The sequence below is a fragment of the Alosa sapidissima genome, chromosome 1 (genome assembly GCF_018492685.1).
Source record: "Alosa sapidissima isolate fAloSap1 chromosome 1, fAloSap1.pri, whole genome shotgun sequence".
Taxonomy (NCBI): domain Eukaryota; kingdom Metazoa; phylum Chordata; class Actinopteri; order Clupeiformes; family Clupeidae; genus Alosa; species Alosa sapidissima.
The window spans coordinates 23586056-23613749 of NC_055957.1; the positions used below are offsets into that span (position 1 = coordinate 23586056).

Here is a 27694-nt window from a genome sequence, read left to right on the forward strand (position 1 = left end):
TGAAAATAATGTTAAGGGCTAATAATGTTAATAGGCTAGATAAAGGAAATCAAAGCAACACAATTTAGTTCTAAGAAGTTAGGTGTAGCATGTACATTTATATTTATGTTGGCATTTGATTTAGGTTTAAAAGCAGAGTTCTTATTTAGGCCTATCTTGGATTGGTTTTAGGCCTAAAATGAAACCAACCAGTTTGTTTGAAAACCGCCTTTGTGAAAATACCTGGTTGAAGCATTCAAATTCTTATCACAGTCATTCCCTTACTTTCACATTCTTAGAAAAGTCATTAAACATTGTAGCCATGACTGCATTGTTTGCTTCTGTGTGAAGAGAGCAACATGGCAGTGAAATGGCCTGCAATGAGAAATAGCATTTCTGACTACTGCCTCAATGTGCGCTGAGCAGATTGAGAACACACCCAGAAAATGAGCAGCACCCTTGGTTGGAGATAAGATGGATATGTTTGACAGGGAGGAGACACTGGGCTGCTTAGGGAGGGGTGCGGATCCAGTATAGTGTGCATGCACTATGGCAGTTTCAGAATTTATACACAATGTATTTTGTTCATAGAATCAACTGTGAAATTAAAAAAACATGCATTTCTCATATGAATGAATCTCTCCTTCAGTGACTCTCTTATGGAAGTAAATAGTAGTCCCACCACTGAACAGTTGAGAATCTTCTTATACAATGTCTATTGCTTACATCCAGGGCCCTGTTAACAAGCTTAGCCTCATCTGAACCCTGAGTGTTGTGTTGACCATGTTATTTCACAGTCTCTCCTAGACCACTGGGGCTGCAGGGAGTCCCTCAGCTCAGCGAATAACAGAGCTCATCTACTGAAACTCCAAAATGCATGTTGCATAGAGTGCTTCAAATAAGAATCACATACTCTATGCCATCTGTGCCGACACTATGACCCGCTTTTTTTTCTAAAGTGCATGTAGTGCCAAGCCCTCCACCTTTACAAATAAGATAAGGGCAGTGCTGCAAGAACTCTCCTGGCATCGTGGTAATGTTTAACCCAATAATTATTCTTTGGGGGAGCAGGAATTGCAAATAGACAGATTTCTGTACCAGCTCTTTTTTTTCTTCCATTTTGAAAAAGGTAAATAGGCTACATTTGAAATGGAACTGACGATAGAAAAAGACAACCTGCTACCGGAGAGGAAAGATCCTAATGACGAAGGTAAGACCATGGCCTTAACAAACATTGTGAGAGCAGTAACAAACATAATGCCTGAGTGTATAGGTGTTTTAGGTATACCGTCAGGCGCACCCAAATGTACACTACAGTGTTTGATTTTAGACATGTTGACCTATGAGCCTATGTGGACTTTTGCTTGAAGAATCGTTCACTCTACCTAATGAATTTAGCTTGAAGACCATTTCACACTACCATAATCCATCTTTAACAGACTGACCAACAATAAGTGTAAATGTGTTGGCAAACTTTTTGAGACCGATCTTAAATGTAGACAAATAATTTTTGAATTGCCAGTTGTTGTTAACAAAATGAAATGCTGACAGAAGAACAAAAGAATGTACATTATGTAGTCTCCTTCAGTAATACGCCACATCTTTATGGATGGTGGAATTACAGTAATACAGTATAGTTGAATGCATGTACATAGCTGATATAAAGATTGTATACTGTTTATGTACCATGCTGTTGTCTTTGTTCAGAAGGGGGGATTCGCCGCAGGCTGAGAGACAGAGACCTCCTCAAGAAAAGGAAGGCTGAGGCAGAAGAGAAAGCAACTAACCAGTGGGTTTATGGGTAAATCTTATAAAGTAGAGCATAATGTATCAGTCTTACCTTTAGAGATCCAAACTACATCTGGAACCCTTGGTCAGAGGCTTTTATGACATGAGATATCACAGAGCTATCTGGGTATGGATGTTACTTATTTGGTGAGACTTTCTGCAGCATGGCCTTATATAGTTATGAACACATTAAGAGAAAATACTTTAGTATTGTGTAAGGCTGCAATGGCTACAAGTCGTCCTGAGTGAGGTCACTTATTGTATGTTTTTACTATCAGAGCCCAGAGTAAAAGGCAGCGAGGGAGACGAGAAGAGAGGAGTGGCACAGGTAAGAAGGGCCGCCCCAGGAAGGTTAATGCTCCTTTAGAGGCATCGGTGCCTCAGGAAGAAATCCCTCCTGCAGATGTGGTCCCTGCCCCAGTGGTTGAGATTGAACCTTTGCCCATCTTTCAAGCATTGCCTCCGGAAAAGGTTGAGCCTAAGCTACCTCCTGCTGTCACCGCTCTCCCTGTGCCAGTTGTGGGTCTGAATCCACTCCCAGTCCCTGTTTTTGCCCCAGGCCCTTTACCTGCCCCGGCCCCCGTCCCTGCACCAGCACCGGTACCTGCCCCAGCCCTGGCTTTGGCCCCTGCCTCTGGTTCTACCTTTTCTCCTACAGTAACAGCAAGTGGGTCTGCAGAGGAGGTCTTCATTGAAGACTTGGGGCCAGACGAGGAAGAGGATCTTCCGCTGCCTCAAGGGAATCTAATCATTGATCAGGGTACTGAAACTATATGTAAAACAACTCCATATTTTACATTATAAATTATATTACAATTTATATAGAACACATTTGCAGTATAAAGAGACTGGCTTATTTTGTCCTGTTTTGTGGACGATTAACATATTGGAGCTGCTCTCCCTTTTATTTATTTTGCAGGCGCAAGTGAAGAGTCGCCTGCTGATGTGCCTGAACAAAAGAAGACGTTTTCATACCCGCTGTTTGCTTCCCCACCACCTCAGCAAGAATATCTTCCAGGAAATTTCATATAAATGCAGTATTTTTCTTTTCATCCATAGAAAATGCCTGTCAATTAAATAGGCCTAGGCCAATATTGTGAAAAAAGTCTTACTTTTAGTTTTTTAATAATACTCTGTACTAGTTGATAGGCCAGTCAACATATTTGAAAATAAAAAAAGTGTGCAAAAAGAAGAAATAAACTTTTTATAGTTATTTGGACACTTCCTTTTCTATTTCTATTCATTGTTTTACTTCACCTTGATCACAACTTAGTTTCACACGGAAGGCCTGATGTAGGCTACATCCTAAATAACCAGGTCAAAACATAAGCTTCTGTACTGTATTGTTAAAAATCTTAAAGGTTCTTTCATAACCTTTTACCCAAAAGGTTTAGGATTTTTTTTCCTTGACTGAAATGGCCGACTGGTCTACAATATCGACATTGCCCCCTGGTGTTTTGAACAGGTTTGAACAGCAAAGTTTGTTCAAAATGTATCATAAAAACAAAAATACATTTACATTTTAAAACCCACTGCCTATGTCTATAATATTAAAATATATGTCAACTGAAGTACACAAGGAACAACTGCAAGTGTAATGCAAAGCGTAAATCTTGTATTCCCAGCCATAGTTTCCAGCAAACGAACCACAGATAACTACGTGTATTTGACTGGTTGGCCACCATTTTCTGACCAGTGTAGCTAGCATGCGCACATAAACATAAGGCGAGCGTGGGTGCATGTGCCATAACCTTACTGTCTATGGCCATATCAAGGAAATTGGAATTATTGATAATATACATCTGCAGAGGCGACACAGTAGTTAACTTACTCCTGTAAGAACAGACAATGTCACAACCAGCTTGCAGCTGTTGTGTGGAGAATGTGAAGAGACTCCAGGAGCAAATATCGGTCATGCGGAGGGAGCTGAAAAATCTAAGGTAGCCTACAGTACTAAAATATAGCCTAAATCACGGTGTAGTTATTTTAAGTTGTAAGATAAACACAGTACTGAATAATATGTATGTCTGTTGTTTCAGACAGCGAGCAGATGGCTCCATACGTTCACACAGGAAACACATGTCTGCTTTACAATCGGTGTTGTCAACTATTAGTCAAGACACCCCGCAAACCAAAGTCTTAACACCAAACGCTGGGGGAAAGTTAGAATGGTCTCTGGAGAAAGGTAGTCCATAATACTTGTGAATTGGGTACTGCAGCTCTAAGGTTACTGTATGTGAACTGCTAAGTACTGGATCCAGATTTGTTCTGTGTTGCACTCTCCAGTCTGACAACTGTACTGACACATTTAAATACGTAGTATTTGCCATAATAAATACCACTGTTGTCATGTTTGCATTTCATAAGGTGTGCTGGGTGTAAGATAAGGTTGAGGTGTCTTCAATTTGAATAACTCTGATTTGCATTTCATAGGATGCATTGAAACAGTTCCCATTGGGTATATAAACTCTTGCTTTGCGGGCAAAAATGGTACTCCACGACAACCTACAGTTTGTGGTCCATCTCGCGCCACACTAAAGATTCAGCAGGCTGTCTTCAGCAATCCGGACCATCCCCTGATTGGGCTGGAACAGTACTCACATGTATGGTAAGACAGTTTTTGTCTGTTGTCATGCATAAGTTGGCCTTTCTCTGTAGATGATTACAGTGGCTGACATATTTTGAGAATGTTATAAACCATTTTCGAAAGTAGTAACATTTGTCCCTCTCTGTTTGATTTCTAAGGATAATCTTCCTCTTCCATAAGAACGGGCACCTGAGCTATAAGGCCAAAGTGAAGCCTCCACGTCTGAATGGCCAGAGGGTGGGAGTGTATTCCACACGCAGCCCCCACCGCCCCAATGCCCTTGGCTTGACTTTGGCCAAGCTTGAGCGGGTTGCAGGTTAGTTAGGGAGTGAGTGAGTGACTCCGATTCTCTCCCCTAAGCCCTAAGCCCTGAACCCTTACACACTTAACTGACATCAGTCGTAGGTGATCAAGTTTGTGAGGGTGTAAGGGTTCAAAACGCTAATAACAGGAATGGGACAGCACCTATCATTAAATTGACAACACAAAAAACATGTTGCAAACACGTTTCCGTTTTATGGCAGTTGTTTACTGATGATGTTTTTCAAGCTTCGAGCCTCCCTTTGGGGAACACTGTGTTTCACATCACAACGCTATGAATTGTAGGTAATTCCTTTGAGTAAAGTGTCCACATATGCCGACTTGGGGGGAGAGGGCTCATACATTGTGAACACTTCACAATTTCACAGTGGGACAGCACTAAGGCCTGAGAGAGACAGTGAGAGACAGACAGAGAGAGAGAGAGAGATACTTCTAGGTTGTTCTCACAGGTCTATTGTGAAAGATTAAAAGCCTGTGCAGGCATCTAGAATGTAGAAGAAAAGCCTGCTTTTGATTGCACCCTGGCAGCTGTTCACACATGCATTTGCATACAAGTATGTACATATGCATGCCACAGGCATAGATGAAGATTTATCACAGTACACATTTTGCTTGAAATAAGACATGTTGTTTTATACATAAACACTGCTACCTATCATCCAGTTTATGAATAGATGTTATAGCTACCTTTGTATTTCAAATTGCTAGTGTAACACATTGGTTTATGTATTATCTGAAAAATAGTTGGCTAACCTAGATATCTAGAGTATGAGAAAGTATATAGCAGAAATTGTCTTGGCAAATATTTGATACGCTTGCAGTTTTTGCCATATAGGGACTAGGGAGTGGAGTGAAGTAGAGTAGAGTAGTCTCTGTAAACCAGCCATTGATGAACATTTACCCATGAACACTGCAAAACAAATCTCTAACAGTTACTTTTGCTATGAATTCTTTTTGATGTGGATTTTCTAGGTGATACACTCCACTTGTTAGGTGTTGACATGATTACGGGTACTCCGGTACTGGACATCAAGCCTTACATTCCGGACTATGACTGTCCACGTATGCGACATCATCCAGAGGAGTGTGATTTGCCCTCAGGTGAGGAGGCAGAGGATGAAAGCGAGTGCCCTCGGATAGATGGAACCAGTCCCTTTGGCCCCAGTGCAGGGACTTTAGACACTAAAGAGTCCTCATCAACATTCTGCCCAGCCTCGTCCAATTCAGATGACTTGACTCCTCTAGGAGCGGTGCTGTCTGAGGTGAAGGACTATCTCCACCAGGGGGAGTTTTCCTCAAGCAGGCCTGCTGAAGTTAGGGCAGCGGAAGCGGAGCCCAGTGATACGGCTCTCTCTGGGCCTCACGAGGAGCTTGAGACCAGGCTTCACTTTGGAGAGGAGTCTTACAGCACTATTGCTTCCTGGATCAGACAGCCTCCAGTGAGCATGCTGGAAGTGCGCTTCACCCAGCACGCTGAGAGAGAGCTCAAAGAGTTCATGGCCTCTGATAGTACAGGTATGTCTTTTCTTTTGTCACTGGTATTAAGTATGAAGCTCTCTCTTTCTCTCTCTATTATCTTATTATATACATCTTTTGTCTGCATGATTACAATTGTGATGCATGATTACAAGACGAGAAGGTATTGACAACTGAGAAATGTATTTTATCATTGTTAGTTTAGCTACTGTGTCTTCATGTCTAAACAGTGAACTTGTGTTCCACCCAATTTATCCTTTCAGAATCCCTCTCCTCCACATCTATGTATGTCACACCTACACCTACACCTATCTGTGTGGGCTTGTTCCTGCACCACGCAGTTCTTACTTGGCTTTGACTTTCTCCATCTTGGTTGTGTTATAGTGATGGGGAAGCCCAGATTTAGGTTCCTGAAAGACTCTGATGAGGCGGTCGCTGCTATTAGAGCTGTTCTGTCAGCGGACCCTCGTTCCGTTTACCGAAGAACTCGTTGCCAGGATCGCCTTTTCTACTTCACCATGGATACGGCTGACATCACTTGCTGGTTTGGAGACGGTTTTGCAGAGGTGTTACGAGTTCAGCCTTTGAAACGTTAGTCCCACCATGGACCTACTCTGTGCTCCTAAAAGTACCCTTTTGTCCCCTTACTCAACTATTTGTTCTGCATTTGTATCACTTGGTTAGTGTTTTAATCATGTGCTTCAGATTAATTTGACTTTTAAATGTGATCCCTAACAACATTATAACTGTGTCATGTAAGTAAAAACAGGATTCTGTGAAGCCAGTGTGTCTGTGTCAGTGGTATCCTTGACTGATATCCAGATGATTTGCAAACATGTTTATGCCAGATTTTATTTCATGCTCTGTTTAGTTAAGGTGCGTTCTTCTAGGTGCTATGTGGAATTTGTGCCACTGTGTCTAGTGACCTGAAACACATGGGGCGCAGATTTTCCATACACCAAGTACCATATAAATTGAGTGCACCCTGTTTTAAATTGCTAAGGGTGTAGTGCTGCACCTGCTGTGATTTAAAAGGTCAACATAATTCCCCTTTATCTTTGCTGACAAGAGAGTGAAGCATTGGTAAGCCTTTCATTGTTGTGTGGAATTGAGCTCACCACGTACAGTTAAGATTTATGGATCTCGCCACTCCCCTTGCCAGTGCTGGCAACAAATCACTGCAGTTTTTTTAAATGGTATGTGTGTGTTTGTGGGTGAGACGGCTCATAAAACAGCCCCACAGGTTTCTTCCTAGAGACCTCCTGGGCGAGAGAGCAACAGTACACTGAGAGACCTACACAGGCATTTTCTGTAAATCAAATCAGCTTGAGAGTAATCCCAGCAGTCTTCTTGAACTCTTTTGATTTTCAATATGAGTCTTCATGTGGCAATACTGAAAGGGGACTTTGCTCTGGCAAGGCATTTCGTTGAGTCGGGAGCAGATGTGAATGAGAGGGATGGAAAAGGATGGACTCCTTTGATGCTTTGTAGCCTTCATGACGGTGAGTCCTGGGCCCTGGGAGTGGCCCGCATGCTGCTATCTCATGGTGGAAGAGTGGGGCTGGCCGATGTCCGTGGCCGCTCTGCCCTCACCGTTGCTATTCTCTATAAGCGCCTTACACTCGTACGGATCCTGCTTCAGGCCTTAGACTATGACCTGAGGCGCCCAGATTGTGACGGTCACAATGCTCTTTGGTATGCTGATCAGAGTGGTGACGATGCCATCCTCAGAGCTGTTCTTCAAAAATCCAAAAGATTTGGTTATGAAAAAACAACTGAATTTACTATGGTTAAACCAATTAAAGGGCAAAGCACTATGAAAGAGATTTCTTTGAGCAACTGCAGATCAGACAAGCTAGCTTACAACAAACAGTTGAAAGAGGATGAGCGCATAAAGTCACAGTCCAGAGCCAAGCTTCCATTCAAGACTCTTCCTGCAAACCTTTGGACGACAAAGCAAATAGTCCACAGAGCTCGGGGATTGTCTACAAATCATGGTTCTAACCCTGACATAGCAAGCCAGAAAATAGAAGGCAAGGTGTCCGGGGAGAAGGTTTCTATGTGCCCTCTGCCTGTTAAGGACTGGAGGCTGTCTGTGAGGAAGCTAACAGAGCTGCTTCAGGACCAGCTCAGCCCCTGTTACCGTCCTTGTGCTCAGCCCCTGCCCAAAACTATCAGGGCTCGCTGCAGACCGTCCAGGGTGGGAGGGAGATCAGTTCTGGAGGCTTCTCTGAGGCAGCGAAGGCAGAGAGGCAGGAAGATGTCCCTGGGAGCTATCGATGATGCCTTGAGGATGGAGGGACAACGCAAGGGGGAGTTCCGCCGACGCTGTAGTGTTGCTGTGATACCCATGAGTCGGCCACAGGCCACTTACAGAAGACCCAGCATGCCACTGCTGGAGAATATAAAATTGGCTAGTGAAGTCAAAGCCCCCCAAAAACCTACTGGGAAAAGGGAAAACACTAAAAAGAAAGCATAAAGATAAACTCTTGTTAGATGTAAGATGAACTGAGCTGTATCAAATCATGATAATGTGTGGGGTTATAAATGATTTTCTTTATTTTCATTACTCTTTAAAGACGAAAAGTGCAGGAATTGTATCTAAATCAGCAATTTACAATAAACTACTTTAGCTAAGTAGTAGTTATTCATTGTCAATTTCTTCACATGTCAAGACATACAAAGAGATCGAAATTACGTTTCCCACTATCCCACGGTGGAGACGAGACATATTTTACCAATTGGGTCCACAGACAAACATAACATTCAAGTAAACAATATAAAAAGTAAATAAGAAGGCACATACAATGAAAAAATAAGAGCAGCAAAATTTGGGTTGAAATTGTGCAATTGTGCATACAGTAGACAGTCAATATAATAGTGCAAAAGTCAGGCCAATAAATGGCTGAGGTAGTTCTGTTTGACCTAAGTATGCAAGTGGCATAGTGGTGCAAGTTATGTAAGAGCAGCAGAAGTGTGTTCAGAAGTGTTTTCAGGACAACAGGACAACAACAACAAGTTGCAAAGTGTGCAAGTGTACAAGTGGAGTAGTGCAAGGCAGCCATTGTGGGTCCAAAGTCCAGGATGTTATGTAGCTGAGGGTGGAGGGGGGAGAGGGGGGAGAGAGTTCAGCATCCTAACAGCCTGGTGTATGAAGCTGTTGGTGAGTCTGGTGGTGCGGGAGCGCAGGCTTCTGTACCTCTTCCCAGAGGGCAGTAGATCAAACAAATTGTGAGCGGGGTGACTTGCATCACTCACAATTGTGGTCGCCTTGCGGGTGAGGTGGGAGGTGTAAATGTCCTTCAGGGAGGGGAGTGAAGCACCAATAATCCTTCCAGCTGTGTTCACTATGCGCTGCAGGGCTTTCCTGTTGTATTCAGTGCAGCTTCCGCCCCACACAGCGATACAGCTGGAGAGGATGCTTTCAATGTTGCCTCGGTAGAATGTGGTCATGATGGCTGGTGAAGCACTTGCTCGCCTGCGTTTCCGCAGGAAGTACAGGCGGCGCTGAACTTTCTTCGCCAGTGATGCAGTGTTGGTGGTCCAGGAGAGGTCTTCACTGATGTGCACCCCCAGGAATTTGGTGCTGCTCACTCTCTCCACCACAGCACCGTCGATGGTCCGTGGCAGGTGTTGGGTGTGACCTCTCCGGAAGTCAACAAAAATCTCCTTGGTCTTGCTGACGTTCAGCAGGAGGTTGTTGTCCCTGCACCACGTGGTCAGAAGGTCGACCTCCAACCTGTATTGAGTCTCGTCGCCCTTGGTGATGAGACCCACCAGAGTTGTGTCGTCAGCAAATTTCACTATGTGGTTGTTGCTGTTGGTTGCAGTGCAGTCATGCGTCAGCAGGGTGAAGAGCGGACTGAGCACGCAGCCTTGGGGGGCCCCCGTGCTCAGTGTGATGCTGCTTGAGATATTGTTGCCAACACATACTACTTGAGGCCTCTGACAGAGGAAGTCCAGTAGCCAGTTGCAGAGGTAGGTACTGAGTCCCAGTTTGTCAAGTTTGCAGATGAGTTGTTGTGGTATTATGGTGTTGAATGCAGAACTGAAGTCTATAAACAGCAGTCTCACATATGAGTCTCTTTTTTCCAGGTGGGCGAGGGCTGGGTGGAGGGCAGAGCAGATTGCATCCACTGTGGACCGTTTGGCTCGGTATGCAAACTGGAAGGGGTCCAGGGTGGGGGGGAGAATGGATTTGATGTGTGACATGACAAGCCGCTCAAAGCACTTCATGATGATGGGTGTCAGTGCCACGGGGCGGTAATCATTGAAGCAGGATGGAGCCGTTTTCTTCGGCACAGGTATGATGGTGGCAGCTTTGAAACATGATGGGACGATGGCTTGCTTCAGGGAAGTGTTAAAGATGTCTGTGAAGACATCCTTAAGCTCCTCAGCGCAGTCCTTCAGCGCACGACCTTACGGGTGTTGATAGCAGCAAGTGTCCTCTTTACGCTGTCAGCAGAGAAGCACAGGGGCTGCTCGTGTGAAGGGGGAGGGGTCTTCTGTGGGCAAGTACTGTTTTGTGCTTCAAAGCGAGCAAAGAAGCGGTTCAGATTGTTGAGCAGAGGGATGTTGCTCTCACAGCTCTGTGGCGCGGGCTTGTAGACAGGTTGGCTCTCGCTGTTCTCATGCCAGCTTCATCCCCAGCTCTGTAGGTTTTGTCTCTGGCCCTCAGCAGCCTGAGGACATCCCCTGTCAGCCATGGCTTCCAGTTAGCCCGAGTGATGATGTCTTTTGTGTGGGTCACATCATCAATGCACTTGGTGATGTAAGAGGTTACAGTGTTTGTATACTCCTCTATGTCTGTCTGGTTGTTGTAAGTGGCTGCCTGCCTAAACATTTCCCAGTCTGTTGTGTCAAAGCAGTCTTGAAGAGAATCAGAGGCTCCATCAGGCCACTCTTTTACCTGCTTGCGAACCGGTTTGTTTGCTTTCACTCTTTGTCTGTGTGCGGGCATTAGCATAAGAGTGGTATGGTCAGAAAGTCCAATGTGGGAGGGGGGTGGCTTTGTATGCTCCTTTGTGTGTAGTGTATTCCTGTTGTAATAGGGATTATGATTAACTTTTTACAAATTCAAACCTGGCAGTGATATATAATGTATTTTATTTTCATGAAATAAATACTGTAATAAATACAAAATCAATCTTTGACACTTTTTCACTCCCGAACATTAGGGGGCGACATGGACGTTATACAGCATAAGTCTTCACAATAATTAGCAAGGAACAAGGATTTCGACCAATAGCGTTACGTCGTGCCAATGTTTGAAATGTTAGACAGGACAGGCGGTTGAATAGAAACACCGTTGTTTACAACAATTTCATCATAAAGGTGAGCGATTTTATACATTTCTACATAAAGCACATACTATGTAGCTTCAGACTTAGTAACGTTAGGAATATACGGAACACACCATAAAGACCATAATGAAGGACTAAATATTCCAAATCATTCAGTAAGCTGTCATAGGGTAACTTTAACGTTAGCTCTCTTGCTAACTAACGTTAATCCTCTAACTTTAGAATAAGCCAACCAGTTAGTGGTAAAGTAAGTCTAACATTAATGTCAGAGAATTAATTTAGCGAACTCATTATTATACTGTGAACAGTCATCGGGGGATGTGTAGGCGTTAACGTTAACAGTTACCTGACGTTAGCAGTATTACCAGTCAAAATGCATTGTTACTGTCATCGGACTAGCAAGCTTGTTGGGTTAACTCATACAGTTAACTTAACTAAGTAACCGTACCTAAGCTCCAAGCAATATCTTTCTATATCCTGTTATTTAATTTCTGTCATTTTGGATTGGGAAAGATAGCTTTATAACAGAGAGCACACAGGGCAGCAAGGGTGATCATGGCTGGTGTTTTTGGGGATGTGACGTTAACGTTATCGTTATCATAAACCTGAGCCCTGCTCTTGTTTCCAGGCTCTGCTTGGGCAACGGCGAAGAATGTCCGCCACACAAGGATCACCTATTAAAGGAGTCGGTGCAGTAAGATTGTATTTATTCTTTTGAAGAAACAATTTCTTATGTGATGCGTATCTACCCTACCTACTCTGAAGTGGGTATTTTACATGCTAAATGAAATGTGTTTGCAGTGATGAAGACATGGAATATCAAGATGTGCTTAATTATTCAACACATACTTTTGTCTTACATCATTCTTCCATCAGCCTGTGAGGACACCCCTCCGAGATGTACAGAATGAACTTGCCCCCAGGCAACAGACCCACAAGTTCAAATCAGTCATGTCTGAAAGCACCACACCTGGAAAAAAGGTAACAAAAAGCATCAAATCTGTTTTTATATATATATATATATATATATATATATATATATATATATATATATATATATATATATATATATATATATATATTCTGTAGAGTACAGGGCCTAAGCATCAATGTTTATGCATTTCAAACAGGGTCACATCACAAGTTGCCACACAGCGCCACGATATATTGAGGATCATGTTGATGAGATGCAGAAGACCCGTTGTGAGTCTACCTATGAAACTTCAAATACGGACTCTTCTAGTGGCTCTCCAGACGACCCGGGAGACATAACATACAAGTCGTTTGTGTGTTTAGGAGGAGAAATCCAGCTCTCTGATACATTAAATGCAGCAGATGTCACTCAGGGCATTCCACTGGACAGCAACAGTCATTCCACATGTGTTGACGGTGAACTTGCAGAGGGAAGTTTTCAGAGCTTTCATGATGGCGAGCCCCATTTTGATCATCCATACTATCAGGCAGAGAGAGGCATGATTTCATCCAGCGATGTCTCTGCTGTCACTCCGAATGTCACAGACATGTCTGCTTTTCCAGACAACCTGTCTGCATCACATCTTCCTGTTCCACACCAGAGTACCACAGACATTGGTGACATTACATTCAAGTCGTATGACTGTTCTGGAGTGCAGATTGAGGTGTTGGGTACCCCTGACAAAACCTCTGAGCTTTCAGCTTTTTTCAAGAATTTATCAGTGCAGGACTGTCAAGCTCTTTCACAGAGCACTGTCAGTTTTGATGGAAGTGAAGAGGTGTTGCTTAGAAGCATCCAGCATGCAGATCATCCATATTGCAATGCGGAAAAGAACACGATTAGGGAGCCTGCTGAGATGTCTCATGATGTAGACCAAGCATTGGAAGAAGACCTTGTTTTTCAGATGCATTCCCAAAGCCATGTAGAGAGCTTGCTTCAAGTTGAAGAGGCAAATACCGATGCAGGTTCAAGTAATGGACAGATTGAAGACATTACATTCAAATCCTTTATCTGTATGGGAGGGGAGGTTGAGGTTTTGGAAGATGCCTCCATACTATCAGAAAAATCTGCTGTCATCATGGAGGAAAAGATACAGGAAAACAGTCAACTATCTGTCAATGTCACCATACATGAAGAGGAGACCAGTGCTGCTGTGCTACCTGGAGAAGGCCATGTTGATCATCCATACTCTGAAATCCAGAGGCCTTTTGCTAGTGATGTCACCGTCACTAACACATCGTCGGAGATCCTTGTCGGTTCAGAGAGGAGAGTGGATGAAGACAGCAGTGGCGCTCAGTTCAATTGTACGAATGACAAAATGACTTCGGTGCACGGAGAGGACAGTGCAGTGCTTTCATATGACCGAGACTCCAGTAGCTGCACTGATGATGTATGCACAAAGGGTTCTACACCTGTCCCTGAAGACAATGTGATGACGGCATCGTCTGCAGGCTCCCAGCATGTACCACCAGAGAGGAGCAGCGGTGGCCTGGACAGCGCTCTGGGCTCGTCTGAAAACCCCCTTCAGACATCTGAGAGCGAACCAGAGGAGATGCGGCGGGACAGCCCACAGCCTGTGCTGGGGGAGCTTCCGTTTGTCCACTCCCAGCAGCTCTCCGCCCCCTCCACCCCGAAAGTCTCCTTCTTATGCAGGAGCATCCTGCTGGACCCTCAAGCCGACGAGCAGGACAGCCGCCTCTGGGCCGGCGCTCTGGACAGCCCCCTGCCGCCTCCGCAGCTCAACTCCACCGCCCTGCCCTCCAGCCTCACCTGCATGTCCGTTCCTCCGTCTCCCCCTGGCCAGGCCCTGCCTGCGACTCCAGAGGCACCCGTGGCTGCAGTGGTGCGCACAGCTCCTCATCTGGACCCAGCGGCCGCCCAGGCAGCCCTGCTCGGGTACGGCCCACTGCAGGAGCAGCTGAGGCAGATGGCGGAGCTGCTCATCGCGGCATCGGGGAACATGGCCCCTCGGCCTGCGGTGGTGGAGTACCAGCATGCCGTGGCGGCCACCACGCCGGTCAAGCAGCAGAGTGTGTCAGTGTGTACGTCGCCAATGCAGTGTATGGAGCGCAGCATGAACACGTCGGTCCAGCCGGTGGTGGAGGTGCTTGTGTCAGATGCCAGTACCACCACAGACTCCTTGCTATGGAGTTTGTCCACGTAAAGCACTTTTATAATACCACATCTCACCTTTTATGAGCTCTGGTTTTATGTTTAACTATTGATGGGCAAATGAAGCTTTTGTGAACCACTGAACCACGGCAGTGTGAACCTAGCGACACTAGCTGGAAAGCAAAAAGATGGCCGCCACACATACATTTTTCAACATAAAAGTCCTTAGCAAACCAATAATTTTGGTTACATATACTGGTTTGGATAAGGACTTTTATGTTGAAAAATCTACATGTGGCAGCCATATTGGATTTTTCATTAGTGTTGCTAGCTTCACACTGCTGTGGGTTTAGTGGTTCACCAAACCACTAAACCACAGCATCACTTTTGCCCATCACTTTTTGCCCATCACTATGTTTAACATGTTTCTTCTTTGCCTCTCCCACCGTCTCTTAACCCTTTGTTGTGTCCCTCTGTCCTGCAGTCTGAGCTCTGGCGGTTTGGAGGCTCTCCCGAGAGCTGAGTTGGAGCAGAGGCTGACCTCCTACGTCATCATGTCAGAGGCTCTGCTGCAGCAGCTGGCCTCTGCCCGGGCCCAGGCCCCCAACTCCGGCCCACCACCCTCCGACATGCGCAACCAACTCATCCAGACAGACCACACTGAGCTCAGCCAGGTGACCAGACAGCCTACATCTCCCATAATCCCTCAGGAGACTTGTGGAGGCTGCTGTTTTGGTGAAAATTATGAGCACATTGTTAGTGCTTAGAGGAGTCAAAACCATGTTGAAGGCTAATTTAAACGTGTTCACCATTTCAGATGGAAACCTATAAAGACCTGTATGTTATCGCCTTGGACAAGATTAAGAGTCTTCAGCAGGATCTACAGGATCTTCAGAACTTGCGGCACAACATGCAAGCCATGTTATCCAACATGGTGGGAGAAAATGCCTAATTCCATTGTAGCTGTATATACTAGGACATTTACATTAGAGAGGCACCGGTCCAATACTGATATCAGAGATCAGTCCAACACTGACTGAAATAGCTGGATTGGGTATCGGTAACAATGGGAACAATCCATTCAGCTCAATTCTATGTTTACATTGTGTGTGTACTATATAATGTGTCAGCACTCAGCAGTGTGCTGGGAGACCTAATATAGATCTAATATTGCATGGAGGGAGCAAAAAACAATGGGTGAGCTTTGCAACAAGATCTAAAGCTGCTTAGTGTTAAACGCTTATAAAACAAGGATGTCGGATTGGTACTCGGAAGTCCAGTAATCGTTATCGGTATCGGAAGTGAAATAGTCGGATCGGTGCATCCATAATTGTTGTTATGTGAGTGTAAAGTTATTTTGTACTGTGCTCACGGAGTTACATATTTTACAGACGGCCGTGAAGACAGATGCTGAGGACACTTTGGCCTCCATGAAGGAAATTGGTGATCTTGTCACTGCAGATCAGAAGGACATGTCGAGACAGGTTAGCCACTCCCTTTTTTGAGATGATAACTGAATGCGCTAGGCCTTTTTATGTGGGATTTGCTCACTTGCTGTCTGCCTTGCAGGTGTCTCAGATGAGGTCCCTCTATGGGAAGTGTCGGGAGACCCTGAGGAAGATGCAGCAGAAGACCAGAGACTGCCTTCAGCAGAGGGATGACATGAGACAGAACATGGAGGAGGCCCTGCAGGACAAACAGGCGGTAAGAACGCCTTCCCCCTCATAGTGATTAACAGAACAGCCAATAGCAAAGCACGTGTTTTTATGTCACTACTGTCATCATTAATGGGGATTTTGAAATGGGACTAAAAGACACTGTCTTTTGTGTATTTTTTAAATGTATTTCTCATGTCTTGATGTCACGGGTACGCTGGCGACTACGCCGCTCCGTCCGGCATCTTTTGTCTTTTTGTTATGTGTCTTCTATGTGAACTGTGAAGCGCTCTGGGTTGCACTCTGCATGTTAAATGCGCTATAAAAATAAAACTGACTTGACTTGACTGTGATGAACAAATTTATAGCGATAAGTTCATAGCCTTGTTACTGTCGTTAGTTCACTGGAGGGATCATCATGACTTAATAAGGTGGTGGTGACGGCTGCTTGTTTGCTCCCCCAGGCCTTCAGTGTGGTGGAGCAGCTGCGGGCTCACTGTGCGTCTCAGCTGGCCGAACTGGAGGAGAGTGTGGGCTCGCACCAGCAGCTCCTGGAGGCCCTCAGACGCTCCTGCCCCCTGCAGGTCAGTAGGGAGAGCGGCACCTCCGCTGCTGCCGTCTCTTTGGCTCGCTGCTGGGGTGCACAGGACTTCGGTGCCTGTGGCGGGTACTCATAGCCTGACGAGCCAGACCCACATTAAAATGTAGGGTCTGGGCACTCACCGTTCGCAGTGCTCAGTCCGAGGGGCGGGATAATCGGTTGTCTTTCAAATTCCCTCTGCACGCAATAGGACAGCACTGAGTCCCATGCGTTTTCCCACCAGCGGAGCTAGTTGGCTAGTTCAAACTTTTGCCATCTTTAAAACAAGCTTAACTCGTGTCACACTGCTGGCCAACAGCAACATCCATCTTCTTTGTTTTCAAGTAGCAGGGAATTCAAGCCAAACCGTTGCAACTCTGCCATCAATCATTATGTTAAGCCCGCCTAACGACTCTATTTGATTTGATTGGCCTGATAGAAGTTAAATTTTTCGAGCTCACAAGCCAACGGAGAGTTGCTAGACTAGCCCTGGAAGCAAATGTAATTTGCTGCCGCTAGGGTGCGTCTAGATTTCTAGGCTAGGGTATCATCCTTTCATTATTGTTTTTGACCACAGGCTTCATTTAACAACGCTTACGTGGAGACTCTCAGTGAGGCCAAGGAGCTTTTGAAGGTCAAGTTGGAGGACCATGCCAGTTTGCAGGAGGAGGTAGGTCTGTGCATGACCAGAGCCAAACACACAGACGCCATTTGAATCCAGTTCAGTTCCCTGATGGCTGCCTGCTGGTGTATGGATGTGTGTGTGTGATTGTGTGTGTGCGTGTGTGTGTGCGCGTGTGTGTGCGCGTGTGTGTGCGCGTGTGTGTGCGCGTGTGTGTGTGCGTGTGTGTGTGTGATCCGTGTCCGTGGTTTTGTGTGCAGCTGGGGCGGGCGCGGTCCCTCCTGCAGAGGACCAGGCCAGTGCTGCAGCAGCTGCACCAGAGGGCCTCCGCCGCGCAGGAGCAGAGCGAGCGTGACCGGGCCGAGAGGGAGCAGGCCCTAGAGGACAGAGCCCAGGTCAGACAGGCACCACCACAGGCCCTCAGAGATGTCATTTGGCCAGTAGAATGGCTCTCAGAAACAGTCGATTCTTGGACTGTTTTTACTGTGTTTTACTGTACTGATTTGGGCTTTTGTTATTTTTGCCCATGACACAGATCCAACAGGAACTGGAGCAAGAACAAGCAAGTCTTCAGGATGCAGAGCAACAGATTGTAGATTTAAACACTCAGTTGACTATCTTGAATGCAGGTTAGTCAGCTGTCATGTTTTACTTTACTTTTTTTTTAATGTATTTTTTTTAAGTTAGCTGTGGTGCGTGGGGTCAGCTTATCACAAGCCGTATAATTGAATTCATGGACATAAATGCACACTGAACAGTTTGATTCTGTTAAATCAGAGGGGATTTCTTTTTCTAGAACCAAGATCTCTGTTAAAATAAGAACATCTGGTTATAAGTCCCATTCCCATCCCATCTTGTGTTAAAAACATATAGAAAATAAGGAGGTCCGTGAGATGATGTTGCAAGATAAAATATTAATTGTCAATCCTGGGCAGATTCTGCCTCAACCTTTCAATATTCAAGGTTGTGTTTGTTCTCTGAGACATTTTGAACTGACTGTGATCCTTGCTTGTGTAAAAGCTGTGTTGTGTGAAAACGATAAGTGAGCCCCAGCATTATAACCTGTTCAAGTGAGCCCCAGTGTTAGGCTATAACCAGCATGAGTAAACCCCAACGTTAGGCTGTAACTAGTATTAGTGAACCCCAATGTTAGGCTGTAACCACTAACCAGTATGAGTGAACCCCAGCGTTAGGCTATAACCAGTATGAGTGAGCTCCAGCTAATCTGTGTCTCCTCTGCAGAGATGGGGGTTCTGCGGCAGCAGATTGCGGAGGTGGAGGAGGAGCGCGACCAGTTGCAGCGGCGCAGCACGGAGCTCTCGGCCACAGTCACCTCCACCCTAGCTTCCTACGCCTTCCTGGAGCAGGCCCTGGGCAGCGAGACCCAGAAGTGGGTTCTCTACACCTGCACACACACCTGCACACACTGTCTGTGGGTTGATTAGTACACTTACAAGAAGATGACTAACCAATAGTGTATTGATTGACATTACTTTATCATCATTAGTAATTGATAATTATAATTAATATTTTCTAACAGATAAGAGCAGTTGTTATTTTGTATGTGTTTGAAGTAGTGCACACTTGAGGTGAAGAATATCAACAGATATTATGCAAACAGTGCATACTCGGTCAGGCTTGAGTGGGGTTTGGGAGAGTATAAAGATTGTAATTCTGTCTGGATGTTCTGCCATCTTCAGAATGCAGCAGTCTAACCACGAAGCCCAGGAAGCCAGAGAAAAAGCCAGTGGGTAAGTAAGGCTACACACACATGCTCTCAATTCAATGAGTCAATTCATAACCTCAACTCAATCATAACTCTTCAGCAGTCTGTCTGTACCAGTAAAGACTATATGTCCACAGGTTCATTTGACTTGTATTTTGATTTTTGAGTTAGTCAGGCATCTATATACTCTACTTGGTCGTTGATTACTGTTTGTGTGTTTGTTTTCTGAGCAGTCTAGAGCAGGCTCTGGAGGCATCCCAGCGGCAGGTGCTGGAGCTGACCGAGGCCCTGGCCCAGAGGGACGGCCTGGTGAGTGAGCTCTGTGCCCAGGCCGAGAGCCACACTACCCAGCTGCGCCGGCTGCACAAGCTCGAAGCCGAACTGTCCAGCTCCAAGGAGATGAACGAGGTGAGTTCATTCACAGCGCTCCACAGGGGGTATAGGGGGGTGGTTTAGGTCTTCTGGACTGTAAGGTGGAGCCAAGTATGGAACCAAGTGTGCAGTGGTGGTTGACTGTGTGTGTGTGTGTGTGTGTGTGTGTGTGTGTGTGTGAGCAGTTCCTGCAGATGGAGAACGAGTTGACGCGGGAGCAGATGTCAGAGAGTGAGGGGATGCTGCGCACCCACCTGCAGGGCCTCAGGGAGAGGAACCTGGAGTGTGAGGATCTCAAGCTGGCCCTCTCCCAGCTCAGGTGAATTATACCATACCACACCACACCACACCATGCCATACCACACCATACTATGCCATACCACACCATACTACACCACACCACACCACACCATGCCACACCACACCACACCACACTATGCCATACCACACCATACTACAGCACACCATGCCATACCATACTACAGCACACCACACCACACCACACCATGCCATACCACACCATACTACAGCACACCGTGCCACACCACACCACACCATACTACAGCATACCACACCATACTACAGCACACCACACCACACCATACCACACCACACCATGCCATACCATACCATACTACAGCACACCACACCATACTACAGCATACCACACCATACTACAGCACACCACACCATACCACACCACACCATGCCATACCATACTACAGCACACCACACCATGCCATACCACACCATACTACAGCACGCCACACCACACCACACCACACCATACTACACCACACCACACCACACCATACTACACCACACCACACCATACCATACCACACCATACTACAGCACACCACACCACACTATGCCATACTACAGCACACCACACCATGCCATACTACACCACACCATACCACACCATACTACACCACGCCACGCCACACCACACCGCACCACACCATACTACAGCATACCACACCACACCATGCCACACCACACCACACTATGCCATACCACACCACACTATGCCATACCACACCACACTATGCCATACCACACCATACTACAGCACACCATGCCACAGCACACCACGCCATGCCACACCACACTATGCCATACCACACCACACCATACTACAGCACACCATGCCACACCACACTACACCACACCACACTATGCCATACCACACCATACTACAGCACACCATACCACACCATGCCATGCCACACCACGCCATGCCACACCACACTATGCCATACCACACCACACCATACTACAGCACACCATGCCACACCACACTACACCACACCACACTATGCCATACCACACCACACCACACCATACCACACCACGCCATGCCACACCACACCATGCCACACCACACCATGCCACACCACACCATACTACACCACACTATGCCATACCACACCATACTACACCATACCACACCATGCCACACCACACCATGGCCTTTCAGCATGCTGTGTGCCTCTGTTCCTTCAGAGGGAGCTGTTCCTATCACCAGGCACACTCAGGCAGGCGTTCTCTTGTAATCAGTGAAGTTGCTGATTTTCATGTATGAAAGAGCTCTTTGTTGGATCTAGGAAGATACCACAACCAAGGAAGACACTGATGTATAGTAATCAGAAGTTTTATTGAAAGTTAGATGCTTAAAGTATTGTGATGTAAGACATGTTTGTTAGAGCTAGGTTTTTAGCCATATCAAATGCACCTAGTAGTAAAAAGCACCTAGTAGTAAAACACCATGCAAAACTGAAAAAAAAAAAAATACAAAGCAAATACTAAAGCTGTCCAGACTGCGAGTCTGTAAAGGGGCTGTTGGTTTTGAACTGTGTGTGTGTGTGTGTGCAGGCAGGAGCGGGACGCTCTGCAGGAGGAGCTGTCCAGCAGCACCACCCGAGCCCAGGCCATGCTGCTGGAGCAGGGGGAGCAGCTGACCATGGCCACCAACCACGTCACCATGCTGCAGCATCAGGTGCTATGCTTCAACAGCACCCTGGAGCTCGCCCTCTCCGCCACGGTACGCACGTCACACTCACATACACACACATTCACAAACGTTTTTCACATAGATGACCTCTCACTATCTCACATATCACTATCTCAACATTTGAAAAGCATCTGAAAGCATTTGAAAAACATCTGAAAGCCCTGACATGTAACAACTTGCGGGCCACTGCTAGTTAACACTGATGTTAACAGCCTTCTGTCCACTCCGTGTGTGTGTGTGTGTGATAGGCATCAGAACCCTCTATGGAGGACGAGGCTCCAGAGCAGCCAGCCTCATTTGTGGACTCCATCATGAAGGCCATGACCCATGAGGAGGACGAGGAACAGGAGCAGGCTAACAAGACGTCTGAGGACACAGGTGCTTCACTATCCATCACTGCTGCACATGCTCAGTACAGTCATGTTCTAAACATGGGCTCTGTTGTTTATCCATAATGGCTGATGGCTGAAATTATTACAGAACTAGAAATCGTTTGAGCGTATAGACCAGTGTTACTCATTGCGCGGCTCGCGAGCCACATGCGGCTCGTCAAGCTATAATTGGTGGCTCGCATGCAGCTTTGGCGAGATTTCGCCAAATTTGGTTTTACTCATTTTGAGTAGGCCTAAACTGTTCGCCAAAGACCATCATCTCTGGCCCCAGCTTGATAAAAACAAAAGCAGGCTCTGATTTAGCCTAGTCTACTGTATGACTTCAACGAGGTGATCTTTAGTTTCGTTCTGCTTACAGTATCTCACTGCCACTTGCAACGCCTTTGAATGCAATCCGCTGCCCTGTTTACCGGCAAGGCTACAGCAGACTTAAACTGCCACCTTGTGGCGATAAGTTGTAATACATTTCATGCAGCTGCGTGTATCACGGAAAGTGTGAATATGCTATGTGGCCATTTCTAAATGGGACCCACGGTAGGCTATGTGGTAACACAGCCAATATATTTTTTCAAATGTGCTTCATAAACATACAATACTGCACTACAAAAACGCAAACATCTGAATTATACTTCTTCCTTCACCCAAATAATGAAGGTGAAAGGAAGTTATTAAGCATTGGCTGTATATATATTTCTTTTTTTTTTGTGGGATATTTATATGTAGAAATGCACATTTGCAAAGGTGAGTTGTCGTAAAAGTGGCTCTCTTTTTGATTTTGCACTGCCAGTGTGGCTCTTGTGAAAAAAATAGTGAGGATCACTGGTATAGACAATACCGGTAGTTCATTTTTTACCCTCAGTTTTTTACCCTTTTGAAACTTTTTTTTTTACCCATTTCATTTTTTAAAAATGTGAATGAAATGATTTGCAAACAGAAGTGGAGGATGGCCATGCTGATGGATTGAGCAGTACACACAGTGCCTTCTCCCGTGTGCCGGCTACTACGCCCAGAAAACGCCAAGGTACTGCTACCCCTGTTAATATCATACTTTATTATTTACAAGCCACAACACATGCCAGCCCTGGTCTCCACGCCACATGCACATGTTGATGATCTCTGCCACACTTCATCATAGTTAAGGTTTTTCATGTGACGTATTCTAGGTTCTATAAGCTTTGTTTACATCCACCTGGTAGACAAGGGACACGTTGAACCTATTGAACGTTGTTGTCTGCAGCTGCCTCTCTGTAGGGTACATCTCTGTATTTCAGCAATGTATAAGTATATGTATAAGTATATATATATATACTTTTTGGATCCCGTGAGGGAAATTTGGTCTCTGCATTTAACCCAATCGGTGAATTAGTGAAACACAAACAGCACACAGTGAACACACAGTGATGTGAAGCACACACTAATCCCGGCGCAGTGAGCTGCCTGCTTCAACGGCGGCGCTCGGGGAGCAGTGAGGGGTTAGGTGCCTTGCTCAAGGGCACTTCAGCCGCGGCCCACTGGTCGGGGCTCGAACCGGCAACCCTCCGGTTATAAGTCCAGAGTGCTAACCAGTGGGCCACGGTTTAGGCATCAATAAAGGTGATGATGAAACGTTATCCCATTGTTCAATATTTGATAGCCTGTCACAGGAACGTTATTTCACTATAATCGCCCTGATTTGGTGCATTGATCTGTAAAGTTATGGAGGCAAAGATGTAGCCTAACTTTTTTCTCTGGTAAAAACTCGGTTTACACAAAGACGATAGACTTTCTTAGAAGCTGTGAAATTTGGCCAGAAATGAGGCATACATGTTTTCCCTCTGAAAGTTGACACAAAATGAAACAATATTTGATCATTTAACTTTAACTGAACAGCGACAGGTTTTGGTAGGCAGACTCAGTAGACGTTTAAAAGGCACTGTTATAGCCAGCGTCAGTCAGCATCATGTAACATTAATGCCGTTGAAGTCATGAATCCTGTAACATATAACATATAACAACGATGGCTTATTCGAAGACGATCTGCATGGATTACCACCCAGAAAAACTCAGAATGTGAGATTATTAAAGTTCATTAATTGTATGAAACGATTTATTAGTTAGCCATTGCAGCTACACAGCCTTCCTGTTGAATGTGAGGCTGCTTAGACTGCAGGGCTATATGATTGATGATGATGATGATGATGGTGATGATGATCGTGTGTGTTAACAGATCAGGAGAGCTCTGTTGTGCAGGCGGTGACCAAGCTGTCTGAGATGTTCACTAAGCTCACCACCACCCTCCAGCAGTTCCAGCAGCACCAGGACACAGAGCAGGAGCAGCTCCATAGAGCCAAGTAAGGGCAATTTTGCCTGAATCTGAATGGGGTTCATCTGGTGAATTTGTACCAATCTCATGTGCTACCAAATACGTCAATGACTGAAAATGGATTTCTAGAATATGCATGCAGTATAATTATGTAGTGCATGTGCCTCAGTAGTCATTGATCCTGATTCCTGTGTTTAAGCTCTAACCTATTTCTACTGCCTGCTTTGTCTCTCTGTGTCTGTTTCAGGGAGGAGCTGCAGGAGGAGCTGCGCGAGGAGGCCCACAGGCACCAGCAGGAGGAGCAAGAGCTGCGGGAGCAGCTGCAGCGGCTGCAGGCCCAGCTGGAGAAGGACGCCACCGCCCTGCAGCAGAAGGCCCAGGTACGAGTGTAGCCTGTGAGGTGTTGTCCAGTCCGGACCCAGCCCCAAAACCCACGGGTGCTAGCGGCTATCGCTAGTATGTCTCTTGGATGTTGGGAGGGATGTTTAATCACTGTCACTATACCCACTGGCTACCATTACAGCAGCACTGCACACATACTCATACGACTCCACACCTCTGACTTAACACTGGCATTACTGCCAGCAGGAGTGGTAGAAGTACCAGTCATTACATCAGTAGTTCTGTAAAGGATGATTGAGGAGTGGCCCAGTTCTAATGTTCTGCTCTGTTCTGATGTTGGGTGGCCCAGTTGTAATGCTCTGCTCTGTTCTGATCTCTGTTGGGTTCTAATCAGGGTTTCCATTGTCCAACAAAATTAAATCTCTCCGATTGTTCGATTGAAATTGGCTAATAATCCCGTCCCCCTAACACAATCTGTATTTGAGAATAAGCCTAAAATGTAGGCCTATACTAAAGCAAGAATAAGTCCTTTGGCTATTTTTTAAAGGAACAGGCTCTAATGTTTAAGTTATTAAACAACACGCATTTGCTGCATTTCAAATAAAGTGCACACTTAAAACGTCTTATAAACAACGAACGAATGAGTGAGATGGTTGAAACATGGCCAGTCCCAGGCAGACTAGCCTTAAAAGCTTTTTTCAGAGGCCAGATGCGATGGATGATGGTAAATCGGCAACGCCTGAAACCTCAGATGTCCGGTCAGCTCCACCACCACCAGAGAAAAAGCCGAAGTGTCTGAAGCGTATCTGTCGGAATCAGTGACGTTGGAAGTGCGGGGGGTGCGGTTGCGCCAAGACATTTTCTGTGTAGACAGACCCATGGCTACACTGGACATGTAGCTTTGTTCTGTCCCCAGAGCATGCTTTCTCTCTCTATGATCTGCAGGGTTAGGGCCTCCTGGACGAGGAGATTGCTGGTCCGCAGATAATTTGCGGCACAATCGAATGGTATCATTGAACCACGGACCGATAGAAAAAGAAGCTAAAAATTGTAGTTTTAGTACAATTTTAGTTGGTAGTGGTGCGAGCGCTCATTCAATGTGTGTGGGCATCTGCGCAAGAGAAACTGTTGAACCACTGGAGATAACATGGGTAGCAGCAACAAACAACGTAGCCTATTTAAAACAATGAACGAAGCGGATTCTTGCTGTCCACTAAAACAGCATAGAGACTGGCTAGATCTTTAAATTGACACTAGATAAGCATGTTTAAGTTAGGCTAATGAACATGTTGCATTCTATACGGCCTGATTATGTAATTCTTTAAGCTACATAGCCTGTCTCCAATTTTCCTCAACTTGATTAATTAAGAAGCGATAATAGGATATTTGACCGGCATATCATCAAAATGTCCGGAAAACGAAACCGACCGGCACCATGTTTTTTCAAGAGGAAACTCTGGTTCTAATGTTCTGCTCTGTTCTGATATTGGGTGGCTCAGTTCTAATGGTCTGCTCTGTTCTGATGTTGGTTGTTTTTCTGTCAGGATGAGAAGACACTGAACAAGTTGTGCGGTGAGATGGACAAGAACCTGGAGCAGGCCCAGAAACACAGAGCAGAGAACATCGTAAGTGCTGCCGAGTCCCGGCTGACCTGTGGGGAGGAAAAGCTCACTATTGTTCTCCAGCATGTCTTTGGTATCCGTCACTCCTCTTGATTCTGGGAGCCGTGGTTGATTGTATGTTGTGATGGATGACAGGAGTTGCGGAGGGAAGGGGCGGAGTTGCGGCGGGCGCTGCATCAGTCTCAAGTGGAGGCTCACGTTCTGAAGGAAGAGCTGAACCGAGCCATTGGCCAATCGGCTTCAAGCACCAAGGCCATGGATGAGAGGATCCGCCTTCTTAAAAAGGTTTGCCGGGACACAAAATGCCAATCTAATTTTGAGCTTCATTATGTGTGATCATGCATTAATGCCCTCACTCAGTTTTAGCTGATCCTCAGATATGCAGTCACTCTCTGCCAGCTCATGATTAGTGAAGCCAGAATGAGTGCACATTCTTGGTGACGTATGAGACTAGACATGAAAATGCTTTTTGTATTTGTGAACAGCAGGGGGCAGAACATCCCACGTTTGCCTCTGAAGAAGCCTTAATTCCTCTGCTTAGTTCTCTATTCCATAGTGAATGCAGCAATAGAGTTTACCATTAATGTTTTCACACTGAAGCTTTGTCTCTCCCCACCAAAATGGCCTGCCACAGATAGACACAGTCTACATGTTCTTCCCACAGGTGGAGAAGCTGAAGCAGAGTTTGGCTGAGGTGGAGGAGTCCAGGTCCAAGCTTATGGAGAGAGCAAAGAGACATGTAAGTGCCCCCATCCCTGCTTATTCAATCACTCAGTTCCTAAAGACATTCACTACAGACGTCTCATCATCCTGCTCTTTGGCAGCAAACGGTCCACATGATGAACCAGAACAAGCTGGAGCGAGAGCTGCATCTCCTGGACGACATGATCGAGACCGTCAGGAAGGTGAGGCCCGACCCACGTTATCTCGACGGAACGGTCACTCAGAGTGGCTCCTTTGTTATGGGACTTGCAGTTGTTCCTTTTGTGCTGTCTAGCTGTGTGATGACCATGTGGTGTCTTTGTTCACAGACTTTGTCCTCTGTGCCGCATGTGGTGAAGAGCTGTGCGGAACTGCAGAAACTGTTGGAGTTTCTTGGATGAAGATGTACATAATAGGGTCATTTTTTTGATAGTGTTAACATTTTTTACATAAATATTAGAGAAATAAATAAAGTTGTTCTATGGAGTTTTCTGTATGTTTGTTGTATGTAGATGTGTGCATATTTGCAAATAAACAACTACCAGGAAACTAGAGAAGAAAACTGCTAATGTCTTGTCAGTGAACTGACTGACCGTTGTAGTGGGATCTGGTGATGCGGTCAGTTTCCAGGAGAGCCAATGTCATCCTGTGAAATCTGTTTATTTCCTACAGATTTTTGATACATCATTGTACTAATTAGTGGTATATACCATAGCAACAGCTTTTGAGATGAGCATTGGCATTTCAACAACACCACGGATTGGGATAAAAAGCAAAGACCAAATTTCCCTCACGGAATCAAAAGAGTGTATATGTGTGTTTT

General features: G+C 45.6%; 2 protein-coding genes across 5 annotated transcripts; both read left to right on the forward strand.

Annotated features, from left to right (window-relative positions):
- The first annotated feature begins 1142 nt into the window (after window positions 1–1142).
- Window positions 1143–6931, forward strand: trmo (tRNA methyltransferase O). Of its 3 annotated transcripts, XM_042087700.1 has the most exons (9): window positions 1143–1189; window positions 1687–1780; window positions 2046–2527; window positions 2687–3707; window positions 3807–3952; window positions 4201–4375; window positions 4513–4670; window positions 5648–6190; window positions 6536–6931. In XM_042087700.1, the coding sequence occupies exons 4-9, from the start codon at window positions 3616–3618 to the stop codon at window positions 6745–6747; spliced, it is 1326 nt and encodes a 441-aa protein (XP_041943634.1). In that variant the 5' UTR covers window positions 1143–1189; window positions 1687–1780; window positions 2046–2527; window positions 2687–3615; the 3' UTR covers window positions 6748–6931. The 3 variants fall into 3 exon arrangements, with proteins under 3 accessions (XP_041943634.1, XP_041943639.1, XP_041943644.1); XM_042087705.1 differs by lacking the exon at window positions 1143–1189 and having other exon boundaries at window positions 1681–1768; XM_042087710.1 differs by lacking the exons at window positions 1143–1189; window positions 1687–1780; window positions 2046–2527 and having other exon boundaries at window positions 3618–3707; window positions 3811–3952.
- A 4414-nt stretch (window positions 6932–11345) lies between these two features.
- On the forward strand, window positions 11346–27353 carry spag5 (sperm associated antigen 5). 2 transcript variants are annotated; one of them, XM_042105856.1, is made up of 26 exons: window positions 11346–11485; window positions 12083–12148; window positions 12331–12435; window positions 12585–14587; window positions 15024–15213; window positions 15357–15473; window positions 15931–16023; window positions 16109–16243; window positions 16659–16778; window positions 17352–17444; window positions 17657–17791; window positions 17932–18025; window positions 18639–18786; window positions 19097–19147; window positions 19356–19530; window positions 19680–19813; window positions 21373–21541; window positions 21760–21889; window positions 22838–22924; window positions 24110–24233; window positions 24453–24585; window positions 26092–26172; window positions 26305–26454; window positions 26834–26908; window positions 26994–27074; window positions 27201–27353. In XM_042105856.1, the coding sequence occupies exons 2-26, from the start codon at window positions 12107–12109 to the stop codon at window positions 27270–27272; spliced, it is 4737 nt and encodes a 1578-aa protein (XP_041961790.1). In that variant the 5' UTR covers window positions 11346–11485; window positions 12083–12106; the 3' UTR covers window positions 27273–27353. The 2 variants fall into 2 exon arrangements, with proteins under 2 accessions (XP_041961790.1, XP_041961796.1); XM_042105862.1 differs by having other exon boundaries at window positions 12083–12139.
- The last annotated feature ends 341 nt before the right edge of the window (window positions 27354–27694 follow it).

Coding starts and splice junctions, on each gene's coding strand:
- trmo (XM_042087700.1), top strand. CDS start 3,616: ATGTCACAACCAGCTTGCAGCTGTTGTGTGGAGAATGTGAAGAGACTC. Junction 4,671..5,647: donor CAAGCTTGAGCGGGTTGCAG/GTTAGTTAGGGA, acceptor TGGATTTTCTAG/GTGATACACTCCACTTGTTA. Junction 6,191..6,535: donor CATGGCCTCTGATAGTACAG/GTATGTCTTTTC, acceptor GTTGTGTTATAG/TGATGGGGAAGCCCAGATTT.
- spag5 (XM_042105856.1), top strand. CDS start 12,107: ATGTCCGCCACACAAGGATCACCTATTAAAGGAGTCGGTGCA. Junction 21,890..22,837: donor CAAGACGTCTGAGGACACAG/GTGCTTCACTAT, acceptor ATTTGCAAACAG/AAGTGGAGGATGGCCATGCT. Junction 27,075..27,200: donor TGATCGAGACCGTCAGGAAG/GTGAGGCCCGAC, acceptor CTTTGTTCACAG/ACTTTGTCCTCTGTGCCGCA.